Genomic DNA, 21,007 nt, shown 5'->3' on the forward strand with positions numbered 1-21,007 from the left:
CGGTTTAGGTAAATTAAAACAATGTTTACGGACTGACACGTTTCTTCAAATAGATTCTTTAAGATATCCGTTATCTAAATTAATGAGCAATATTGTTGCAGTCTTTACATCTCTCTAAGTCATTTCAGAGAAAATGCATTTTAAAGTCTTGAAGGAATCAGTTTTTTAGACGTTTTTAGCATACGTATGCTGAGGTACTATTTTTCAAAAAAAAAAAAAAAAATCACAAGAACATTTTAATTGGTAATTTGCGAAATTAAACGAGAAATGGAAACTAGGTTTAAAAATAAGACAAAAACATTTAAGAAAGACAGAACAATAACACCTGTATGACTAAAATCATAGTAAGGCAAAGAAAAAGTGGAGAAAAGAAGGGGGGGGGGATTAATTATAGGAAGGGAAGACAAGTTGCAGAAAAATACGGAATTGTTTTAAGATTATTTACTAGATCATTTCATTATTTTTAAATTTTTGTATATTTTCTGAATCTCCTGGTTGGAATTATTGTATTTAAACTGCTACAAGTTTCATTTTTATTCTTTAAATGATTTTCTCAGTGAGTATATTAAAAAAAAAATCACTTACCCTCGGCACTTGTTGTTACTGTCAGTTCCGCACTAGATAAGCTTTGTCCAATGGCATTTCTTGCTGTGACATATAAGTGATAGGTGGTGACAGGTCGCAATCCAACTATAGTTGCTGTTGTATCGGCACTTGAAACAACAATTCTTTTAGTTCTTTCCTCCGGCCATTTTTCTAAATGAAAAAAAAGCTAAGATTTGGTATAAAAATGGTTAAGTTGATGTATAAGGGTTAAATGATTAGTCACGTCTGTTTCTGTAAAAAAGACGACCAATTAAAGTTCCATACGCTATAAATAAGTTACGAGTTCGGATGTTTATGTGCTAGCCTAACTTTCTCTCAGTGTTATTATATTACGTACTAGTGATACCCGCACGACTTTGCCCGTAATAGAAAAATCAAAAGGTCTTTTGGTTCGCCTATATATTTACAAATAATGTATGGTGAATTTTCTCGTCAGTTGGCTTGTACCCATCTCACGCTTCCACGTTATGATAATTTCGTATCTCGCCAAGTGACTTGTGCCCATGTTACGGTTCCACGTTATGATAATTTCGTAATTTACTCGTCCATCTTATGATAATTTTTTTCTTAAAATTGGAATAGAAAAAGAACCACATCGAATTTTCGAAAAATCGCTTCGAGGTGCACACCCCCGTGCTACATACTAACTTTGTGCCAAATTTCATGAAAATCGGCCGAACGGTTTAGGCGCTATGCGCGTCACAGACATCCTACAGACATCCAGACATCCTCCGGACAGAGAGAATTTCAGCTTTATTATTAGTAAAGAAGATAAAGATAAAGATTCTTTCCCATTTTATTAAATTTCTGTGAAAAATGGGCTTAAAATTGGAATAGAAAAAGAACAAAATCGAATTTTCGAAAAATCGCTTCGAGTTGCACAGCCCCATGCTACATAGTAACTTTGTGCCAAATTTCCTGAAAATCGGGCTAACGGTCTAGGCGCTATGCGCGTCACAGACATCCTACAGACATCCAGACATTATCCGGACAGAGAGACTTTCAGCTTTATTATTAGTAAAGAAGAATCCGAATGTATTACAATGTTCATATATGCTTTCAACTGGGTTTGTATGTGTATGACTAAAGCCCCAAATAGTGAAATAAGTAGCGACATCTCCGCCATCTTTGGGCTAATCGATGCTTTATTTCTATGTCTGCTATTGTGAAGTAGCGTGCGTTGCTTTTTGATTGTGTTTTTTTTTTTATTATCAACTATGTTATTCTACAATTAAAAAACACCATAATCAAGTAGCAAAACATGCTACACCATTATAACAAACATATTAAGAAAACGGGATTTAGCCCCAAGGTGGCGTGCATGTCGTTACTGAAGCTACAATCTAGGGCTTCAAGTATAACCTGTTTAAACACACTGAAATATAACTAAACACTGAACAGTTTCTCAACGTATTGTACTTTAAAGAATACAAATTAAGTAACTTTAAAATATTTATTCAAATCCTAGGTCAACATTTTCATTCAAAATATGGAAAAGGTATAGATTAACTGAGAAAATCAGTTTTAATTAGCAGTTCTTTTGTTGAAAAAACATACAAATATAACAGATAAAAAAAAATGTTCATGCAGGGTCATTCCATAGAAATGTCAATCTCAACCTCAGAATTTTTTTTTCAACAAAGCCTTAATTGTGACCTATCATTTCATTCAGAATCCTTCTAGTACATAAATCCAGTAACAGTTTGCAAAAATTTCATTCGGTGTTTTTCTTCTGGCTCAAAACGTGCGAGGTTGTAAAAAAGGCTTACTACCAAACGGCACGACCTTGAGGGTCACGGATTTGAACAAAATTCTAGTTATAGTACAATTCCCACTGGGTATGAACGCAGGTAAAGCGGTTTGACTGCATAGGCCCTAGTTCGGCTGTAACGGGGGTCCAAAGTTGTTAATTTGTAACTAGGATGCAATGGAGTTTCCTTTAAAATTACCACTTTTATCCCTTTTTCTGCTACTGTACTGTAGTATGAGTTATTTGCATGCTTACCTTTGATTTAATTATGTTGGATTCTAATTTTTAATAAGTGGGGTTCTCAAATTTAAATTGGCTACTACTTTTAATTTCAAGAACTTGAATGTCAAAATAACATAGTTACAGGATATTTATCGTTTGCAAATGAGATTAATTATTTTTGTTTTATATTGTTCGTTTGTTAGTAAAAATATACTTGTCGTTTGCTATAAAAAACTTTAACTGGATATTTATCGTCTGCTGTCAAAAATATCCGATATTGATAAGCAAATAATATGAGAGGAGAAAAAGCTCTGATTTATTGCACATGGAACACTGGAACACACACACACACACAAAAAAAAAAAAAAAAAGATCGTTTCTACTTTTGAAATAACGTAGATAGTGCCCATAAATAAATACGTGTTCTCCCTCATACTCAATTTTCTAACAAAGGATGCCAAAGGTGTTGTTGAGATCGAACATAGTGTCGAAGTCTGAAATTCCAATGGAAACGCCATTGCATTTCTGGGACCTTTGTTGGCCTTCGTTGCAGCCAAACCAGGGCCTATGCAGTCAAACCGCTTTATCTGCGCTCATACCCAGAGGGGATGGACCTATAGTTAAAATTTTGTCCTAATCCGTGACCCTCAAAGTCGTACCGTTTGGTCGTTAGCATACGCAAAATACATGCGTCTAAGTTTTCTTGTGTAATATAAATTTTTTTGAAAATCTTTAAAAGAACTATGTTTATTCTAAATGATTAGATGTTGGCACAATAAAATTGACTGTTCTTTTTGCATATTTAGGATTTAATTAGGCCAAGAATGATGTTATTCAGTTTGTAAAAGCAGTTTTTTTATTTGTTCATTTTTTTTTTCGCACATTCAAATTGACTTAATTGAACTGAATTCTTCCATTCAATTTCTTACACTAATATAGAAAAAAAGTAAAGAAAGAACCATAATGCAACACAAAGAAGGTTCCTAAAAAGTGTAAAAGTAATATAAGAGCAAGAAATTAATTATAAAAAGTTTTTTTTATGCATTCGTTGCTTGCTATTCGATGGTTACGTTAGTCACGTTACGTTAGTCCAGTGGCGTACCCAGGGGGTGGGCTGATAGGGCTACAGCCCCCCCTCCCCGAAATTTTCAAAATTAATTATAAAAATAAAGTCAACATAGTTTTTTTTTTTTTTTTGTAATCACGGCTTGTACAAATTAAAAGAAAGGGGAAAAAATATTTCCACCTTTTCGCCTTTTTATTTATTTTCTTGTATCACACACAGCAGCTCTGTTCCTTTGTCGAGATAAAGGAAAAGGGAAGGGAGCTCTATTTTGCTGCACCTGGTGTCATTCCCTTGGGGCGGTTTGTTCTGGTCAGTAAAAGAAAGGGGGAGGTAGTTAAGGTTTCGGGGACTTACTTAATCTTATTATTTGAGCTGCGCTTGTGTGCTTTTAGTGACAGGTGAAAAATGGGTTTTATGATCTCGGACAGTAACGAAGTCCGACTATCTACTGCAGACTGCAGAGTGAAGTACATTAACGTAGAATTGCTATAGTGATCCGACAGTTAATACAGGGACACTTCCTTTGATTAGAATTACTAGAAATTTGACTGCAATAAGAAACACAATGACAATTCTGAAGCCTTTGGTCTTTCCGCAGTTTAGCAGCTCGGCGCTCAGAGTAATAGTTAGTTTTAGCGAGGCAAACATGGAAAGGATGGAGCACGAGAAACCGAAAATTACGAAGCGGAATCAAACCAGTTTGAGAGATTTTTTTAAAAAACCTAAATTATCAAATGACTCACAAATTACTGTTATCGAAGAACAGAAAACAAATGAAGATGTTTCTTACGGAGGGAAAGACCAGCTTCCTATTGAGAAAATTTCCGACCAGTTTCCTATGGAGGAAGGACTAGAGCCCCTACCAGTTCCTATGGAGGAAAAACGTTTCAATGACATTTCCAGCTATGTCAATCGAAAATTGTCAAACGAGGAAAAACTCAAAGCTCTTGCGGGATTGTGGGAGCCAGATAAAAAATACGTTTTTCCAGCTGAGGACTGTGGTCGCTTTTAAACGACATTTTCAAACGAATTGGCTAATGCAGTTCAAATGGTTGGCCTATTCTGATCAAGAAAAAGGAACATTCTGCAAGTTCTGTGTGCTTTTCCGTAGCGAGGATACAGTTGGTAAAGGGAAACATGTCATGATTAGAAAACTTGTATCCAAACCGTGCAAAAATTTAAAAGATAGTTTGGAAATATTCCGAAGTCACGAACGCACAAGCTACCATCAAAACTGTATGCTTACTGCAGATAGCATTCGATCGATATCAGAAAAAGAGACGTAAGATATTGCTGTTCAAGTTGACAACCAAAGGAAAGTTACTGCAAGAAAAAACCGAGCAGCACTTGTTCCAATTGTTCAAACTATCAGACTTTGCGGGAAGCAGCAGATAGCTTTGAGAGGTCACCAAGATTCTGGTCGCATCACACTAGAAGATCCTGAAAATAACGACGGTAATTTTCGTGCTCTTTTGCGGTATCGGGCAGCTGGTGGTGATGTTGATTTAAGGCAACATTTAGTGATGAGTGCAGGAAACGCAATGTATACTAGCCCACGTATACAAAACGAAATTATTAACACATTTGGGGAAATGATTCAGATGCAAATCAGAGACAGAGTACACAAATCTGGATTATTTTCAGTTCTAGCCGATGAAACAACAGATATTGCTGGTATTCAACAATTTTCTCTGTGTGTCCGATACTTAGAAGATGTGACTGCGAGTGTCAGGGAGGATTTCCTATGCTTTGTTCCTGTCAACGATGTTACCGGAAAAGGACTTTGCACGACGATTAAGGATACTTTAAGTAATCTCGGAATTGATTTGCACAATCTCCGTGGCCAAGGCTATGATGGTGTTTCAGCAATGCGAGGAGAGTTCCGCGGAGTTCAAGCCATAATGAAGCAAACGTACCCAAAGGCTTTATACACGCATTGCGCGTCCCACTCTTTAAATTTATGTTTATCTGACGGTTGCAAAAGTCGAGATATTCGGAATGTGTTCGCAATTTTGAAAGAAATATGCACTTTTTTCAAATCATCAAGTAAACGATCAGAAATTTTAAAGAAGTGGATTAAAAGGAAAAATCCTGAAACAAATGTTACAAAATTGAAGAGAATGTGTGAGACGCGATGGGTCTTGAGACACGAAGCAATCGTATTGTTCAAGGAGAATGTGTGCGCAGTCGTCTCTGCTTTAGAAGAAATTGGAGAGGAATCTTCAACAAAAGATAGCAGCAAAGCACAGAGTCTACTTAATAATGTGTGCAATTTTAGTTTTTTATTATCCTTGTTTGTAGCCTCCAAACTTCTTTCTTATACGTATAATCTCTCAGAATACTTGCAGTTGAAAAATCTAGACCTAGTTAATGCTCTAGACATGGTTGTTAGCGTTAGCAATCTGTTACAAAAAATGAGAGAAGATGCAGAAATGAGATTTAAAAATATTTTTGAAGAAGTACAAAGTCTTGCTGAAGATTTAAACGTGGCTGAAAGCATTCCAAGACTTCGCAACTCGCAACTATACAGAAAAAATGTGCCTTACACGACGACAGAGGAGTATTTCAGGAGAGCCGTATTCATTCCATTCTTAGACGACATCATCCTTTCCCTGGACGAGCGGCTTTTGTCTCACCAGGAAATTTTGAAAGCGTTTAAAAATATACTTCCACAGAATGTACACAAAGAAAACTTTTCATCAATTGAAAGTTTGATTAAGCTGTACCGGAGCGATATGTCTGGTTATCAAGAAGTTATAGAAGCAGAGTTTGAGCTTTGGAAAAAAAAGTGGTGCGCCATCGATCCATCCCTTAGACCTTCTTCGGGAATCGACGCAATCGCTAAGTGCCCAAAAGATATGTTTCCAAACATTTATACTCTTTTAAAAATTCTGTGCATCTTACCAGTGACAATTGCAACAGCTGAACGAAGTTTTTCGACTTTGCGTTCATTAAAAACATACTTAAGGAACTCTATTAGTGAAACAAGACTAAACGGACTTGCACTTCTCTCCATACACAGCAGGGATATAAACATTTCCGGCGATATAATTTTAGATGATTTTTCGAAAAAATCTAGGAAGCTGGATCTAATATTGTAACATGTAAGTTTTAGATGTTTTTTTATCATTATAAAAATCTTCAGAATTCATTATAGCACATGTAACAATAATTATAATAAAGAACAAGTTTTTTTTTTTTATGATGTATTTTTGAAATCTTACATTCGTATTGATATCAGAAAAGCGATACATGAACTTTTCTTAGCTACAGTTCATAAGTATCCCCAACCCCCCCAGCTCAAAGACTTTCGAGTTCAGCCCCCCCCCCCCCCGAACTGATTTGTCTGCGTACGCCGCTGCGTTAGTCACACACAGTTTTTAGTAAAAGTACCATTAAGAGCCAAAAAAGATTCATCTGTAACAAATACATTTCTCTAGTACATTTTTGAAAATGGATTGTTTACCTCTTACAAATACATCGGCCAATTTTAAATGCCTGCGTAAGTTTCAGAAAAATTGGTCTCGTAACGTAAGCATTGTTTCTCAGGATTGCAAAAATTGTTACGTTAGTCACGATGCCTTTTTTGGTGAAAAAACACCCGCCAGCACTTATTTTGCTTCAAATTCTTGGTAGAAATGAAAAATAGTCACCTTGTACATTTTAAATCTGCATATTAAACAAAAAACACATTTATTTTTACTCCCGGTGTAAGTAAAAAGAGTTTGAAAATCAGCTGCGAATGTTACGTTAGTCACTATGACCCGTGCATAAAAATTTCTGGCAAAGAAAAATCTATCATCTTATTCTTAATTTTAATTAAAGTTAAAAAATAATAGATGAAACTTTTTTACTCTGCATGAAGAAAATGTTGAATTATAAATATGACACAATGCACTTTTAGAGCAAAATTTCCGGAAATTTTGAAGTGGTGGAAAAAAAAACGGAAAAATAAATAAAAGCAAGGAAAATAAAAAATAAACGATGTTGAAAAAAAGTTTTTTTAGAGGGGGGATTTGTGTTATTAAACTTGGGGGGAAGGCACCCCTGAACTAGGCATAAGTTTGGAATCTCTATACAAGTTTTTTTATAGGGAATAGGATTAATCAAAGGACTTGCGGCCGTTGAATGAAAATTTTAATTAACAGTTGCAACTCTATTATTTCAAATGGTGGTCAGTTTAAAACCAATTAATTTATTGATTGCTAAACGTCTTCTCACATTATTATTTTTTGTGTTTAGTTAATTTATTTATTTTTAATAGAGTTGCATGGAAAATTGCTTGCCTGGGTTTTTTGCCACACCCTATACATATAGTTCGCACAGTCGGCAGAAACATAGTTCTGTGATTAAAGTAATGCTTGTCAGTTTGAAACCAATTAATTTATTGATTGCTAAAGGTCTTCTCACATTATTATTCGTTGTGTTTTATTAATTTATTTATTTTTAATAGAGGTGTATGATAAATTGCCTTGTCTGGGTTTTTTTGCCACTCCCTGTGCATTTAGTTTGCACAGTCAGCAGAAACATAGTTCTGTGATTAAAGTTATGCTTGTTTGTTATATGAAGAAGGAAAATAAATTCGTGACTGAGGGTATTGTTTTTTTTTCCAAGAAGTATAAAATGTTTTCCGATCTGTATGCCAATTATATTATCATACAACAACTTGCATTATCTAAGTTAGAGAGTGTTTTAGCATACAAGGAGAGGATGTGATATGAGGAAATTGCATCAGAATTTAAAAATGATTAATTTCTAATCATTTTCTGCTGAACATTTCAATTATAACTTCCTAAAAAGTTGAAAAAATCATTTTTTCAATTTTTCCGGAGTGGAAATAAACCCCTTCGGAAAAAAAGCTTCGGAAAAAAATACTTCGAAAAAAATATATAATTTTTTTTCGTTTTTTCCCGAAATTTTCCAGCTTTTTCCCGACTGTTTTCATCTCTATGCACTTTCTATGAGTAGTATATCTCAAATAATGATACGTACTATATACGGTAGAATGTAGAAAATAAGGTAAAATTATATTTTCTTCCTTGATATTTTTTCCTTATTTACAAAACAGATAATGTGCATTTTAAACCAATTTTCTTTCAACTAGAACGTTACATATTGAATTATCTTTAACTTCAATTAAAGGTAAGAATTCACTTTAAAACACTGTTCTTTAAATAGCATAAACCAAGTATAGTTTAAATTTGGATTTTTCATATTTTAATAAATAGTAAATATTTATTAAAATTTTTAAAGGTCTGACTGTCTTACTTAAATAAATCAATGGTGTCATGTTACTTGGCTCAAAAATATTTATCCAAACTGCGCTGATTTCGCCACACCCAACTACAATTACAAACTTTCGTGCATCTTATTTCGAAGAATATCCCTGTAATTTCAAACAAGTCTGAAAATAGATGTCAAATCTGTTGTATGTATTACTCAGTCACCTTAAATTGCGCAGTTATGAATGGGAAAAATGTTATGTCTTTTTATAATATGTTCTATAATTTATTTCTTTTTAAACTAAAAAAAATATAAATAAAAATTCTCGACCTGTCATGGTTTTATAAATACAAATGATATACTAAACGCTAAACTAAAAAGGTTTTCAAGTCCCTTTACGTTTGTATTACAAAATAAAGTCACATTTTTTACGGAAATGTTCAAAGCAAATATAGTTCACCCCTATTATGGTGAAACCACAATATAGGGTACTCGCTGTAATTTTAAGTTTTTGTAATACCTGTTTTTCAAATACTTCAAAATAGAGAGTTTTTTAACCATCTTCTACTTTTTCTTTTTTTTTACAAAAATGCATAAAGCAAATAAATTTAATTTTACTTCATCTTACAATCTTTTTCATTAGTATTATTTTAAATGCCGAGAGGACCAATGAACAAAAATTACCTTGAAAATCTACATAAAGAACCAAAATATGTATTCACCTTTTCTCATTTTTAATTTATTGTTCAATAGCCATATTAAGCTACTAGCTGCCTAGACGGCTAGGTTTTATGCCTATAGCGATGATATCGGCAATCTTCTAAAAGCAAACCTAAGATGTTTGTGACTTTGTGTGTCTTTGTGAATGAGTAAACATTTTTGGGAAAAAAAATGATTTCAATTTTGTTATAATTATTTTTTACACCAGTAGATACTTCACAAAAAGTTGTTTTTGGTTCTATGCAACTATTTTTGAAACAAAATTATAGCACAAGAAAAATTTAAAATGAGTCTATTTTTTTAGAAAAGCTTCATTATAGCGCATGCAATTTTGCCATAAAATTAAATGGTCTACTGAAACTCTTAATTTCAGAGAATAGCAAATGAAAACAGTTTGGTGTCAACTGCATGTTTGAAGGATTTTTTTGGAGAAGGTGTTTTCAAATAAAGAAAAAAAAAGGTACATCACATGAATTTCCGGAAGAACAGTTAAATATGTTTAAGTTTGTGAGTGTGTGTGTGTCTGTGTGTTTGCTGAGTCCTGATGGGCTATTATGTATCTAAACTTCTCATGAACAGTTGAACTTTTCACGACTATTTTTGGTAACAATTGTATGTCTGAATTTTGGAAACACCGCATTTTCCCTACTTACTCATAGTCATCAGTATTTTAAAACTGTAGTTCCGTGAAGAGGGAAGTGTTTTCAATTTAAAATAAAAAGGATTCAAAGCATTGAAATCGGAATCAATGAGTTGGGAATCTGCAATGAATTTTCCCTACCGAAATCTAGTTTCCAACATTTGGAAAAAAAAAATCAATGCTTTAAATATCAGTATAGAAAGTATTTACGTGTATTTTAGAGTATATGAAATTCTACGAAAAGTATTACATTTCAATTTTACAAGCAATCATTCTAACCAAATACTAAAGACTTGTGACAGCTATAAGATATCACAACTACCTTTCTGTTGTGGATCTTTTGAAGAATGTATTGAAACAGGAACAAAGTTGCAACAGGTAAAGATGAAGATTAAAATCTACCGATTGTTATATGTAGACATATAACAATCATCATGGTGTAAACATAGTGTAACAGACATCATGGTGTAAAAGTTTTTAAAAAAGATAAAATGGAACACTTTGAATATTGAACTGTCTAGCATATGTTGCACAGATGTCTTCACATTCGGAATTTCACATCTTTTGGTTATGGAAAAAAAGTTCCGTGTAACTCTAAAACACGTATTATTCTCTATAAATTTGTTTTTGCATTTTTTTTCCACGTTTTAACAGGTGGGCATTTATTTATTTCTTAAACAAATGCTCTTGATTTCCTAATTAATGGTCGCATATTTATAGACTTACTCCATTATGTCTTGCAAATACAAAAACAATGAAAAAAACTCAAATATATAGATGCTGAACTGGATGTTGCTGACTGGAAAGCTGCAACTTTTATACAGTTTTTCTTGGATAGCGAAGAAGGCAGTTTAACAAAACACCACTTGTATTCAAACCCCAGAATGGGAATAGAAAAAATATTACAGTGAGTTTTACTTGGTCCTAATCAGTATGATAACAAAATTAAGAAAAAATAACTCATAAAATAATGAGGGAAAACGCATTTACAGTCGTTTTATAATTAAACTGTCTTGTTTCAGGATACCACACCAAAAGCTTATCATCAATCATAGTAAAACGCGAGTTTCTTGTTGTTGTCTTAAGCAGCTAACGCAGTTCACAAAAATTAGTAAGTAGTAGGTAGTTTATAATTGCTAGGGAAGGATTAAAATATGAAAGCTTATTGATAAACGACCAATATTTCTTTTTAAATAAACAGTATCTTTGAGATTGACTAATTTCCATTTGAAATATATCTTTCAGCGCAGGAAAAAATAAGAAATGTCTGTCCTTAAAAATGTATTTTTCTTAAGCATATTTTAAAGCAAACATATTAATCAGATTAATATGATAATTTTTTCTAAGAATCATAAGGGTAAACTCGTGAAATATGCTTTAAGTGTGAATGGGTGACGTCGATTTAAGAGTAACTGAACATACAAACTACATTAAACTGAATCAAAAACGTTTAACTTAAACATGAAAAGTCAATAACGCATGGAGTGCGAAGGAAAAAAATAAATGATTAGATTTAATTTTCTTACACAATACAGGCATTTTTCAGATAAAACGCTGCTATGAAGTGCATTTTTGTAGACATAGTACCTAGAGAATACTTTCTGACAAAATGAAAATGACAAAACAAAAAACCTAACTCATTCGCAAAATTCAATTTACTAAGATACTCAATCTACTCAATCAACTAATACATACAATATGCTCATCAAATGAATTAATTATTCATATTAGCACCTTAGAGGCAAAAGAAAATGGTTATGCTTTTTACTAAAAGGCTTTTAAATCAAGTCGGCATTAGTACTAAATAACTGTTACGATTTTTTATGATGAAATTCTAAAATTCCACTTATTTATTAATTATTTTCCTAAATTTTTAAAAATGCCAAAATATTTTTTTGCAATCCCTAATGAACTTCGATTTGTCCTTTAAAGAGTCCTATTTAATTTGAACTTTATTTTAGCATTTTAAAAACAAATGTCACATAACGATGACATATAACTCATTATATAACATTTCACTCGAGAACACTTTTAGGCTTGTTAAAAAGAAAGACAAAAAAAAAAAAAAAAGAATTGATGTACAAACATAAAACACAAAAACAAGAAACGATCTCTAAAACACCCACAAGAATAATATTGAAAAGTCAAGCCCAATTTTGTAAAGCGTGAAAAATACTATAGTGCATAAAACTTGCTATTTCTCTTGCAATACATTTCATTCCTTTGTATCATGCTTTAAACTCAAATGAGAACATGGATTTCATCTGTGTAAACATTGTTATATGAAAATTAATTCTGTTTTAGTAGCATAAAACATTGTGAAAATGTGCCAATTAATTATAATTAATCCTTTAAAAAGCAAAATTGATTATCAAGTTTTCGAATCAATCAAGCACAAAAATTTACAGCCTTATCTGATAAATTTGCCACTTAACTTCTGACCTTAAAATATACGATCCAAATTAGGTAATTAATCTTTTGTCCAAAATTTTCCCTGATTATTGAACCGATTAATCTTAAAACTTCAGAGAAGAAAAATGCACGCATTTATTTAATCATTATTTTTAAATTTAATGCAATTGTATTTTTAGAGATAAAATGATATTTAATGCTTTCAGTCCATTTTTTTTAACTCAATCAATCTTTTTGAACATACGTTTATTTTAACTAGTATATTTTAAAAGTACTAAAAGTACTCAAGTTTATTATTTTTCAATGTCACTGATGGCGAATTTTCTTTTTTAAAACGGCAAGTTGTTATTTTCTGACTTGATATCAAAAATTCAAATGATTTCTGCTAAAGGCTTAAGAATTAAAATCATCCTCTTTATGTAAACTTATTGCTTTAAATTTAATATGGAAATATTTTTGCATTTGCATTTCTGGTTGTCTGCTGGCTGCAATGAGATATTATTAATACGTGTTTCGTTTCTTGTGACTTCAAGAGTTAAAAAGTCGCAGTTCCGACAACCACAAATTGTTAGCGAAAGCTAGCATTTCGGGTCACTTTTGATATCCTCTGGTCTCTGAGTTTGAATGCTCTTCCTAGGTGGCAGCCATGTTCCTCGATGTCAACGTTTTTTATGCCAGCCACCTCTTACTTAACATTATCCTCTTTAAAGAGAAACGTAATCACAACATCCAGCAAAAAACATCTACCATCCTTCCTGCAGCAATAATTTGCAGTTTGACGTTTTGAATTCAAAGTATGTTTTTTGTTATTATGACTGCGATTCGTTGAGGCGACCATTCCATGTTGTAGAGACATTCCATTTGTCGATACAATAAACCATACGATTAGGGCCTATCACAATTCGTGGTTGCGAAAAGCATAATTTGAATTTTTTGTATTTTTATTTTTATATTTATTTATTATTATTTTATTATGGTTGCATTTTTTTAGGCAGAGTTATACTTACATGATTATTTTTTAAATCATACTATGGAAATTTGCTCAGCGTTTCCCTTTTTACGTTTCGTAAAAAATAATACATTTCGAAAAATTCTTTTTTTTTTACTTTCCATTTTTAACAGCAATTTTCCTCGAAGTTTTCATGAAAAATACCTTAACTTCCTAAGTAACATTAATTACTTTCATTATAATGTACTTTTTATCAACGTATTGCGTCATTTTTCTTTTATTTGTGTTTTTTTTTTTTCTCTTTCATTGAAGTTCTAAGACTCGATAGATTTTTTATTACGCAATTGCCTAGACTAAAACTATAGTCTAACTATATATATGCTAATTATTCAAGTTTTAAATTATTGAAAATGTGTGATTGTAAAATTAAAGCAAAAACATAATCATAGATTTTTCAATAAATATAACAACCATTTATGATTGAAAAATTAATTTCGATAAAAACCTTTTTCAAAGGTAAATGAATAAGACATTTTAATATGTTTTCATAAGAGCATTAAATTTTTATTTGATCAGACAAAGGAAACAGAATTCTTTCGAAAGCGATACTGCTTTTTGAAGAAGAAAAATTATGATATTAATCTTAAAATTAATAATTAACGTTCTCTGAATTACATTTTCTTTAGAAGAAACTCAATAACATAAACGAAATATTTCTATATCACATTTAATTTCAGTACTAAGGAAGATAATGTTTTGCAATAAACCAATTATATAAATGATTCACAAGTTATGAAACAATCCATTTCTGATATAAATAAATAAATAAATATGAAATAATACGAGTTTCTTTCAAACTTGTTTTCAATTTGAGTTAAATGACTGGGAAACATACTTTTTACTATTACTTAGATTGTTAATATTATGTGTACCTGAATCAGGGCGATAACTTATAATGTACGATATGATTGGATTATTTCCTTGATGTCCTGGAGTCCATGAAATACTTATGGAATTGCTGGTGACTTCTAATGTCTTCAAATCCTCTGGCGGATCCGGTGGCTCTATAATAAACAACGATTGTAAAATACGCATGCAATATTTATAAATTTTAAGACTAAAGATTAAAGAGGGTATATAAACTTGATGTTTTCTCTACGAAAGCAATGCCATGTACACTAAAAAAACTCCTCATATATAAAATAGCGAATGATCGAGTAACGCTCCTGACATCATCAACAAGGAAACTCGTTCCCACGGCATGGTAATTTGATAATATTTTTTGGTCATGTTTGAAATGCAGGGAAGTGTTTTATTACGACATCGCTGAACTGGATCCGGTGACTTAACCATTTTACTGGTAAGACTATGTCATTTCAGGAGAATGAAGAAACGAAAGTGATCAACTACTAACGCTATCTACTAGAGTTTAGAGCTCATCCACTAGAGTTATATTACATTTTTCAACTACCAAAAAATCAGCAAACAGGCATTTGCTTCGTTCAACTGTAGAATATTTGAAGCAAGTTTCCCCCGCCATACCTTGACGGGCGACGTTCTAGTTTATAAACAAGAGTCATTTCACAATAGAGCGGAACAACGAAATTACTGCCCACATAAAAAATAAATATTGCAAAAATCTCATGGAAGGAAGTGTTGAAGGAAAAATAACCGACTCCTGCTACGGGAAATTTAGTCTTCGACTCCAATTCCGACTCATTTACCCCAAAGTCAATCCAACTCCGACTTTACTAGCACTGGCAGAGTTTGGACATGGATTTTGGGAGAAATCTCGGACTTATGAAATTTTAAATCTTCGACTCCCGACTCCGACTTCTTTACCCCTTAACCAGTCCGACTATGACCTTTAGACTCCGACTCCGACTTCGACTCCGCAGTACTGGCACAAATCTTATGAATTTAAAAGGGCTCTGTTATCAGCCAAGGGGAAACGTTAAATCAATTTATTATTATCTGCTTTTTGTCTTTTTAAATACATTTTTTAGACACGTTGAAAATATGTTCTGTGAAAATAAAGTAGCTACTTTTTGAAGATTTTCTTATTCTGTAGATGCAATGCTTTTAGAGTAGTTCTTCCCGCAGCAATTTTCTGATTATTCAAGGAAATAAAAATCACAAACTTCAAAAAAAAAAAAAAAAATATTTCAGTGAAATTTTTTTGTTTTTAAAGTAATTTTCAGTAGAAAAGCTAACACTTAAACCCTTATCCAAGTTGCGAATTATATTTTGCTTCAGAGTATTTCTACGTAATATGTTATATGATTATCTTTTCTTACAAAAATTATCATTCAAAATTTTACTACTCAGTTCTACAGACACATTCCTCACAAACTCAGTGGTTTTATTTTGATCCAGAGAGAGTTTCGCTTTCTCCGTTTTAAGTACTCTACATGGTTTCTCATGTCTCACTTTTCTCAGAAGCTTTTTGCATGCAATTTTCTCTCATTGCACTTTTTTTAAATTTGATTTGTTTATTTAAGCACTTATGTTTTCAACGCAGATTCTCTTCTTTTAATTTTTAGGGTTTTTGTTTGTGTAAGTAATTTCTTTACAGCATGTGCCGTACAAAAACTTTTAGGTATGTATAAAAAGTGTGCAATGGCTATACACATGTGCATATACGTGTGGATGCGTAGGCACAGACTAACAAATACGTGTAATACCTATTAATTCGCGAGGTTTATATTTTTTTTCACTACAAATTACAAACAAGTCGTTATCTCTATCTTAACAAACTCAAATAAAACTGCAATGAACGCTGTTTTCATTATTAATTAGCAATTATGCATTTTACCATCCTTTAAACTTCGATTTTTACTCTTGGAAAAGCCGATTAAGAAATCAAACTTTCTTGAAAACAGCTGAAACAAGAGCAAACGCATTAAATTCCTTTAGCATGTATGAGAGCTTCAAAAAAAATGTGCTTCCTCTTCTAATTAGCAACTTTACAAGCAATACTCAAAATCGCAAACTATATTTTTAATTACAGGAGAAAAATTTCCTACTTTCCATCCGAGAGATAGTATCTCGGAACACTTCTGGCAGAAATAATTAGTTTCTGTAATCATTCAACCGTTTAAAATAAAAAGGATGTCCTTTACCTCCTTCCTGATGTTTCTAGAAAAGAGATAAGATAACAGTAGTCTTTTAAACTAGGTGTCACTTGAATTTCTTGAACTGATGCAAACTCTTATCTTTTACTCTGTTCAATGAATTAGGGACAGTTATCTAGACGATTACGTAGGATTAGAATGTCCTTTTGTGATCGCGTACTTTGTTGTAACTTTCTCGCATGATTTATGACTTGTTTAATTTCGTAAAAGATTCTTTTAGGTCATTGAATTAACGTCTTTATTGAAAAGTTGATTGTCAAGTATTGGACCCCTTTTCTGTTGTGAAAAAATACAAATTTTTAAAGATTGAAAATTAAAAGTAAAAGCTATAGTATTTGGTTATTATTTTAAAATACTTAAGTTTATGTGTCTCTTAGTTTACATTTTTATTGAAACTTCACAAAAGGGCAAACGTTTTTCACAAGTGATAAACATAAATTGTCTCTGGAAAAATATTAGCAATAAAAAGTATTCAAAAAGAGGAAAAAAAGAAACTAAAATAACTGATTGTACCGTACTATTGTGCACTCGATATGTTTGTAAAAGTTTGCTGAAGTTTTAAATCATACAAGAAATTGAATATTAGTTTAACCTTTAATGGTATACTAGTGTTGGGTCATGTTGATCCGAATACATTTGTTTCGGATCAATATGATCCACTACCCCAATAACTAAGGGCAAAATTTGAAAATGTTTTCCTGATAATAAGAAAATTAATTTTTACACGTTTTAAAATTTCAACATATTTTTGTCTTTTGCAATTAGAATTAAAAGTTACACGTTTCTTTTGACATTAATTATTAGCACTATTCCGCAATTCTTTGAAATTTTAGTCTTATTAATGGTAATTAGTGGTAAGTATAACACTAGTTTAATTTTTTTTACTCAATTTAGGGTTTTGTTGGATTAAAGTAGTAAACTGAATATGGAAATAGGGAGTACTTTTGCATTTAAACTATTGAATGGTGTACTCAATTATGCACGATTTAATATCTCAGAATTTGACTCTGTAAGCGAAATGACTTGAATTAACTTATTAAAGCACTGAGTAAGATTTCCTTCAAAAATATACATTATTACTATTGTTAGTATTGTTTTTCTGTGCATATGGCAAATAATTGTACAATGTGAAAACCATAGAAGGACAGTTTGACGAAAATACTAACCTGAGCACCAAAATTTCAATATTAACAAAACTATAAGTATTGTATATGGGTTATTCCATGTCAAGTGATTCAAAGTTTTTTTTCATCACATTTTTGTATTTCTCTGAAATTTAGCTCATCGGCCGTACCCTTAAAGGTAATCAAAAGTCCAAATTTTTAGATTTTTTATCTATTTTATTTTTTTATTTATGAGACTTTAATTTGTGGAAAAACCCTATTTTTTTCATGGATGCTTGAGCGTAAAATAGACGAAACTCAGCACCAAATATAGATAGAAAGATTTGGTAAAAAGCATTTTAAAGTACATTAGTAGTTGTTTAATATAATATGCAACATAACAAATTCTGTGAAAAGTTTAATTTTTGAAAATTTAAATTTAAAATTTAAATATCACAGGAAAAAAAATGATTATTTAAAAAAAAATCCTAAAAAAAGTGGTGTGTATTTTATCTTTGTTTGTGCAAAAATTCAATTTGGGATCTCAATGGGATCACAGTTTTATGAATTTTTGAGTAAAATCTGACATAAGAAATAAACGAACCAGGGGTATACTCTAGATACACCGTATGCTTTTTTTAAACATATTACGTATATGATGCTTACACATATGGTGCATACAGGATTACTGGAAGTAAAATTGATAGGAACATCACTGAACAGAGCCCCACTCATTTACAGCTTTATTTTTTTTTTCGGAAAGAGGGATGGTAGAGTGATGGGGAAGGGAGCAATCTGGAATCATGTTTAACAACATGGAAGGTTATGCTCAAAAGAGCAAAGTTTTTTTGATATATAACTGCTTTTAATACATGTATAGCTAGATCTCGTTGCATTACTCTCTTTCCCATCAAAAATTAAAAAGAAAACAAGCAATAAGAAAAGGAAAAAACAGCTGCCCTCCAGATGTTGTAGAAAGTTATGTGTGGACAGACGTATGATCTAATACTTTGATTTATTTGTAGTTTTGTGTGAAAAGAATGGAAAAACATTAAAACAACATAAGGGAAACACTACAGGAGACCCTTGTTTTATGCGGGTTTATTTTACACGGTATCGATTATACGCGGTTTACGATTTAACACCTTTATTTTATTTTATGCGAAAGAGTTTCGGTTTAACGCGGATGCGGCAATGAAAAACGATAAAATTTTCCCCTCTTTCAAAATCAAAACTCCTAAAGATTATAGATTACACGTAATAAACTGCATTTTGGTGTGCTAATAATTGAGCTTGGGTCACTAGAGATATTTTATGCGATTGGTTCAAGAGCTCTTTCCAAATGTTAAGTTATTAAACTCACACAGTTCAGAACTCACTGAAAGAAGAGCTTTTAAAAGTGACAAAGGAAGCCAAAATCAACGAAAATACCAACGTCGGTGACGCACAATCAAAAAAGTTCACATTAAAAATTTTGAGCCGTTCCTAGACAACGGAAATGGTCTTTCTGATGCGTTAGTTAAGGAACATTCTATCATGGAAATGACGCAAGTGATCATGGATGCGTTAATGCTGTGCAACGAATTACAGAGAAAAATTCTTAATGACTGCCAAAAAACTATCACAGTCAGCTCTTCTTTATAAACAGAACAAGAAATTAATTTATGTTTTATTTATGCATGTTGTGCATAAAAGTCGATATAGGTACACATTAAACTTATTATACAATTAGCCTTCACTTAGAATGAAGTACGCGGTTTCGATCTCCTTCCGAAATTGAGGGTTGGTGGGGGGTTAGGGAATGTAATGAATCATAACTTTCTTTATCAGATATTGAATTAATCAGGTACACTATGTGAAGTTATTATCTAAAAAGAAACGCTTAGTCTGAAAAAAAAAGAAAGAAAGAAAACATATATGGAGTAAAAATAATTCTCAATTCAATCCCCATGTAAGATACTAGTATAGAGTTAATTGTATGTATGGGGGGGGAGGGGGATATACTTCGTCTTGTTTCAAAGAAGAATATTTACCACATTTAAATAAGCTTACTATTCACTTTAATTTAATTTACTTTATTTTTTATTTTTTTGAAAACTTAAAAAAAAGGAAAAAGATTAAAAGTGGTTGTGCCCGGGGGGGGGGGGGGCGCTTACCAATCATGTCAGTTCATTTCAAGCATGATCATGTTTACTTACTACATTTGACCGTCACCAGTAAAATAATCCCATATTTAATTAAAGATAATTTGAAAAATAATTCTTAAGTCACATTTTGTTAAAAAATTCATAAAAATATGATCCCGTTGAGATGCCAGCTTGAAATTTTGCACAAATAAAGATAAAATACACACACATTTTTAGGATTAAAAAAATACTATATGTTTTCTAAAAAAAAAGTAATTTTAAATTTAAATTTAAATTTTTTTTAAATGAAATTCTTTACAAAATGAGTTATGTTGCATATCATATTAAACTGCATCTAATGTAGGGGAGACCGGGGCACGTTTTCGATTTGACTTTAACTCGTTAGCGTGCCGGTAGAGCGAAGCACTGACCTGACTATTTGAAAGGCAGCGCCACTGGACGACAACTACGAGAGTTTCAGTCGGATGGCTGTTCACATTGCTGAGTAACGTCAGTTTCACTTGTTTTTATACAGGTAAGTAAATTTTGATGACCTAATTTAAACTAAAAACAAACATATGCGTTTTAAGTTAAGATTTATCTGTTGTAATATTTCGAAAAACCACATTTAAGAGCTACCCGTGATGTGATAGTTTGTCCATAAAATTCTTTTTTTGACCGTCTGCGTGAAGTTAAAGGAAAAACATGGCGACGGGGCACGTTTCCGAACATTAAGCGGGGCATATTTTCGCATCGAAAACGTGCCCCGTCGCATCGAAAATATGCCCCGCCTCTTTCGATCGCTACTATTTATCGATGTTTATTATTTTATTTACTCTTAAATGAAGCATAAATAGTTAAATACACATGAAAAGGTAAGCTTCTTATTTGAAAACTTATATTTTTAAAGAAAAAACGGAGAAAATGTAAATCACAATCTCAATCCTTCATGAGAGATACATGTTAAAACAAAATAGGTCTCAGTGCTCATAAAAATAGCATTAAACTGATATGTTCACAGAATGACTTGATTATTATGACTTGATATTGATCTGT

The 21,007-nt window shown here is 32.0% G+C and overlaps 1 protein-coding gene across 1 annotated transcript in view; it reads right to left on the reverse strand.

Annotated features, from left to right (window-relative positions):
* The window catches only part of LOC129221911 (cell adhesion molecule DSCAM-like), a 301,931-nt gene that overhangs the window by 116,227 nt on the left and 164,697 nt on the right, over positions 1-21,007 (reverse strand). Inside the window, exons 9-10 of the mRNA XM_054856287.1 lie at positions 14,521-14,652; positions 586-756 (exon numbers count right to left, since the gene is read on the reverse strand). Of these exons, the coding sequence (XP_054712262.1) occupies positions 586-756; positions 14,521-14,652 (303 nt within the window). The remainder of the gene's footprint in view (positions 1-585; positions 757-14,520; positions 14,653-21,007) is intronic.

Source organism: Uloborus diversus, chromosome 5 (genome assembly GCF_026930045.1).
Source record: "Uloborus diversus isolate 005 chromosome 5, Udiv.v.3.1, whole genome shotgun sequence".
Taxonomy (NCBI): domain Eukaryota; kingdom Metazoa; phylum Arthropoda; class Arachnida; order Araneae; family Uloboridae; genus Uloborus; species Uloborus diversus.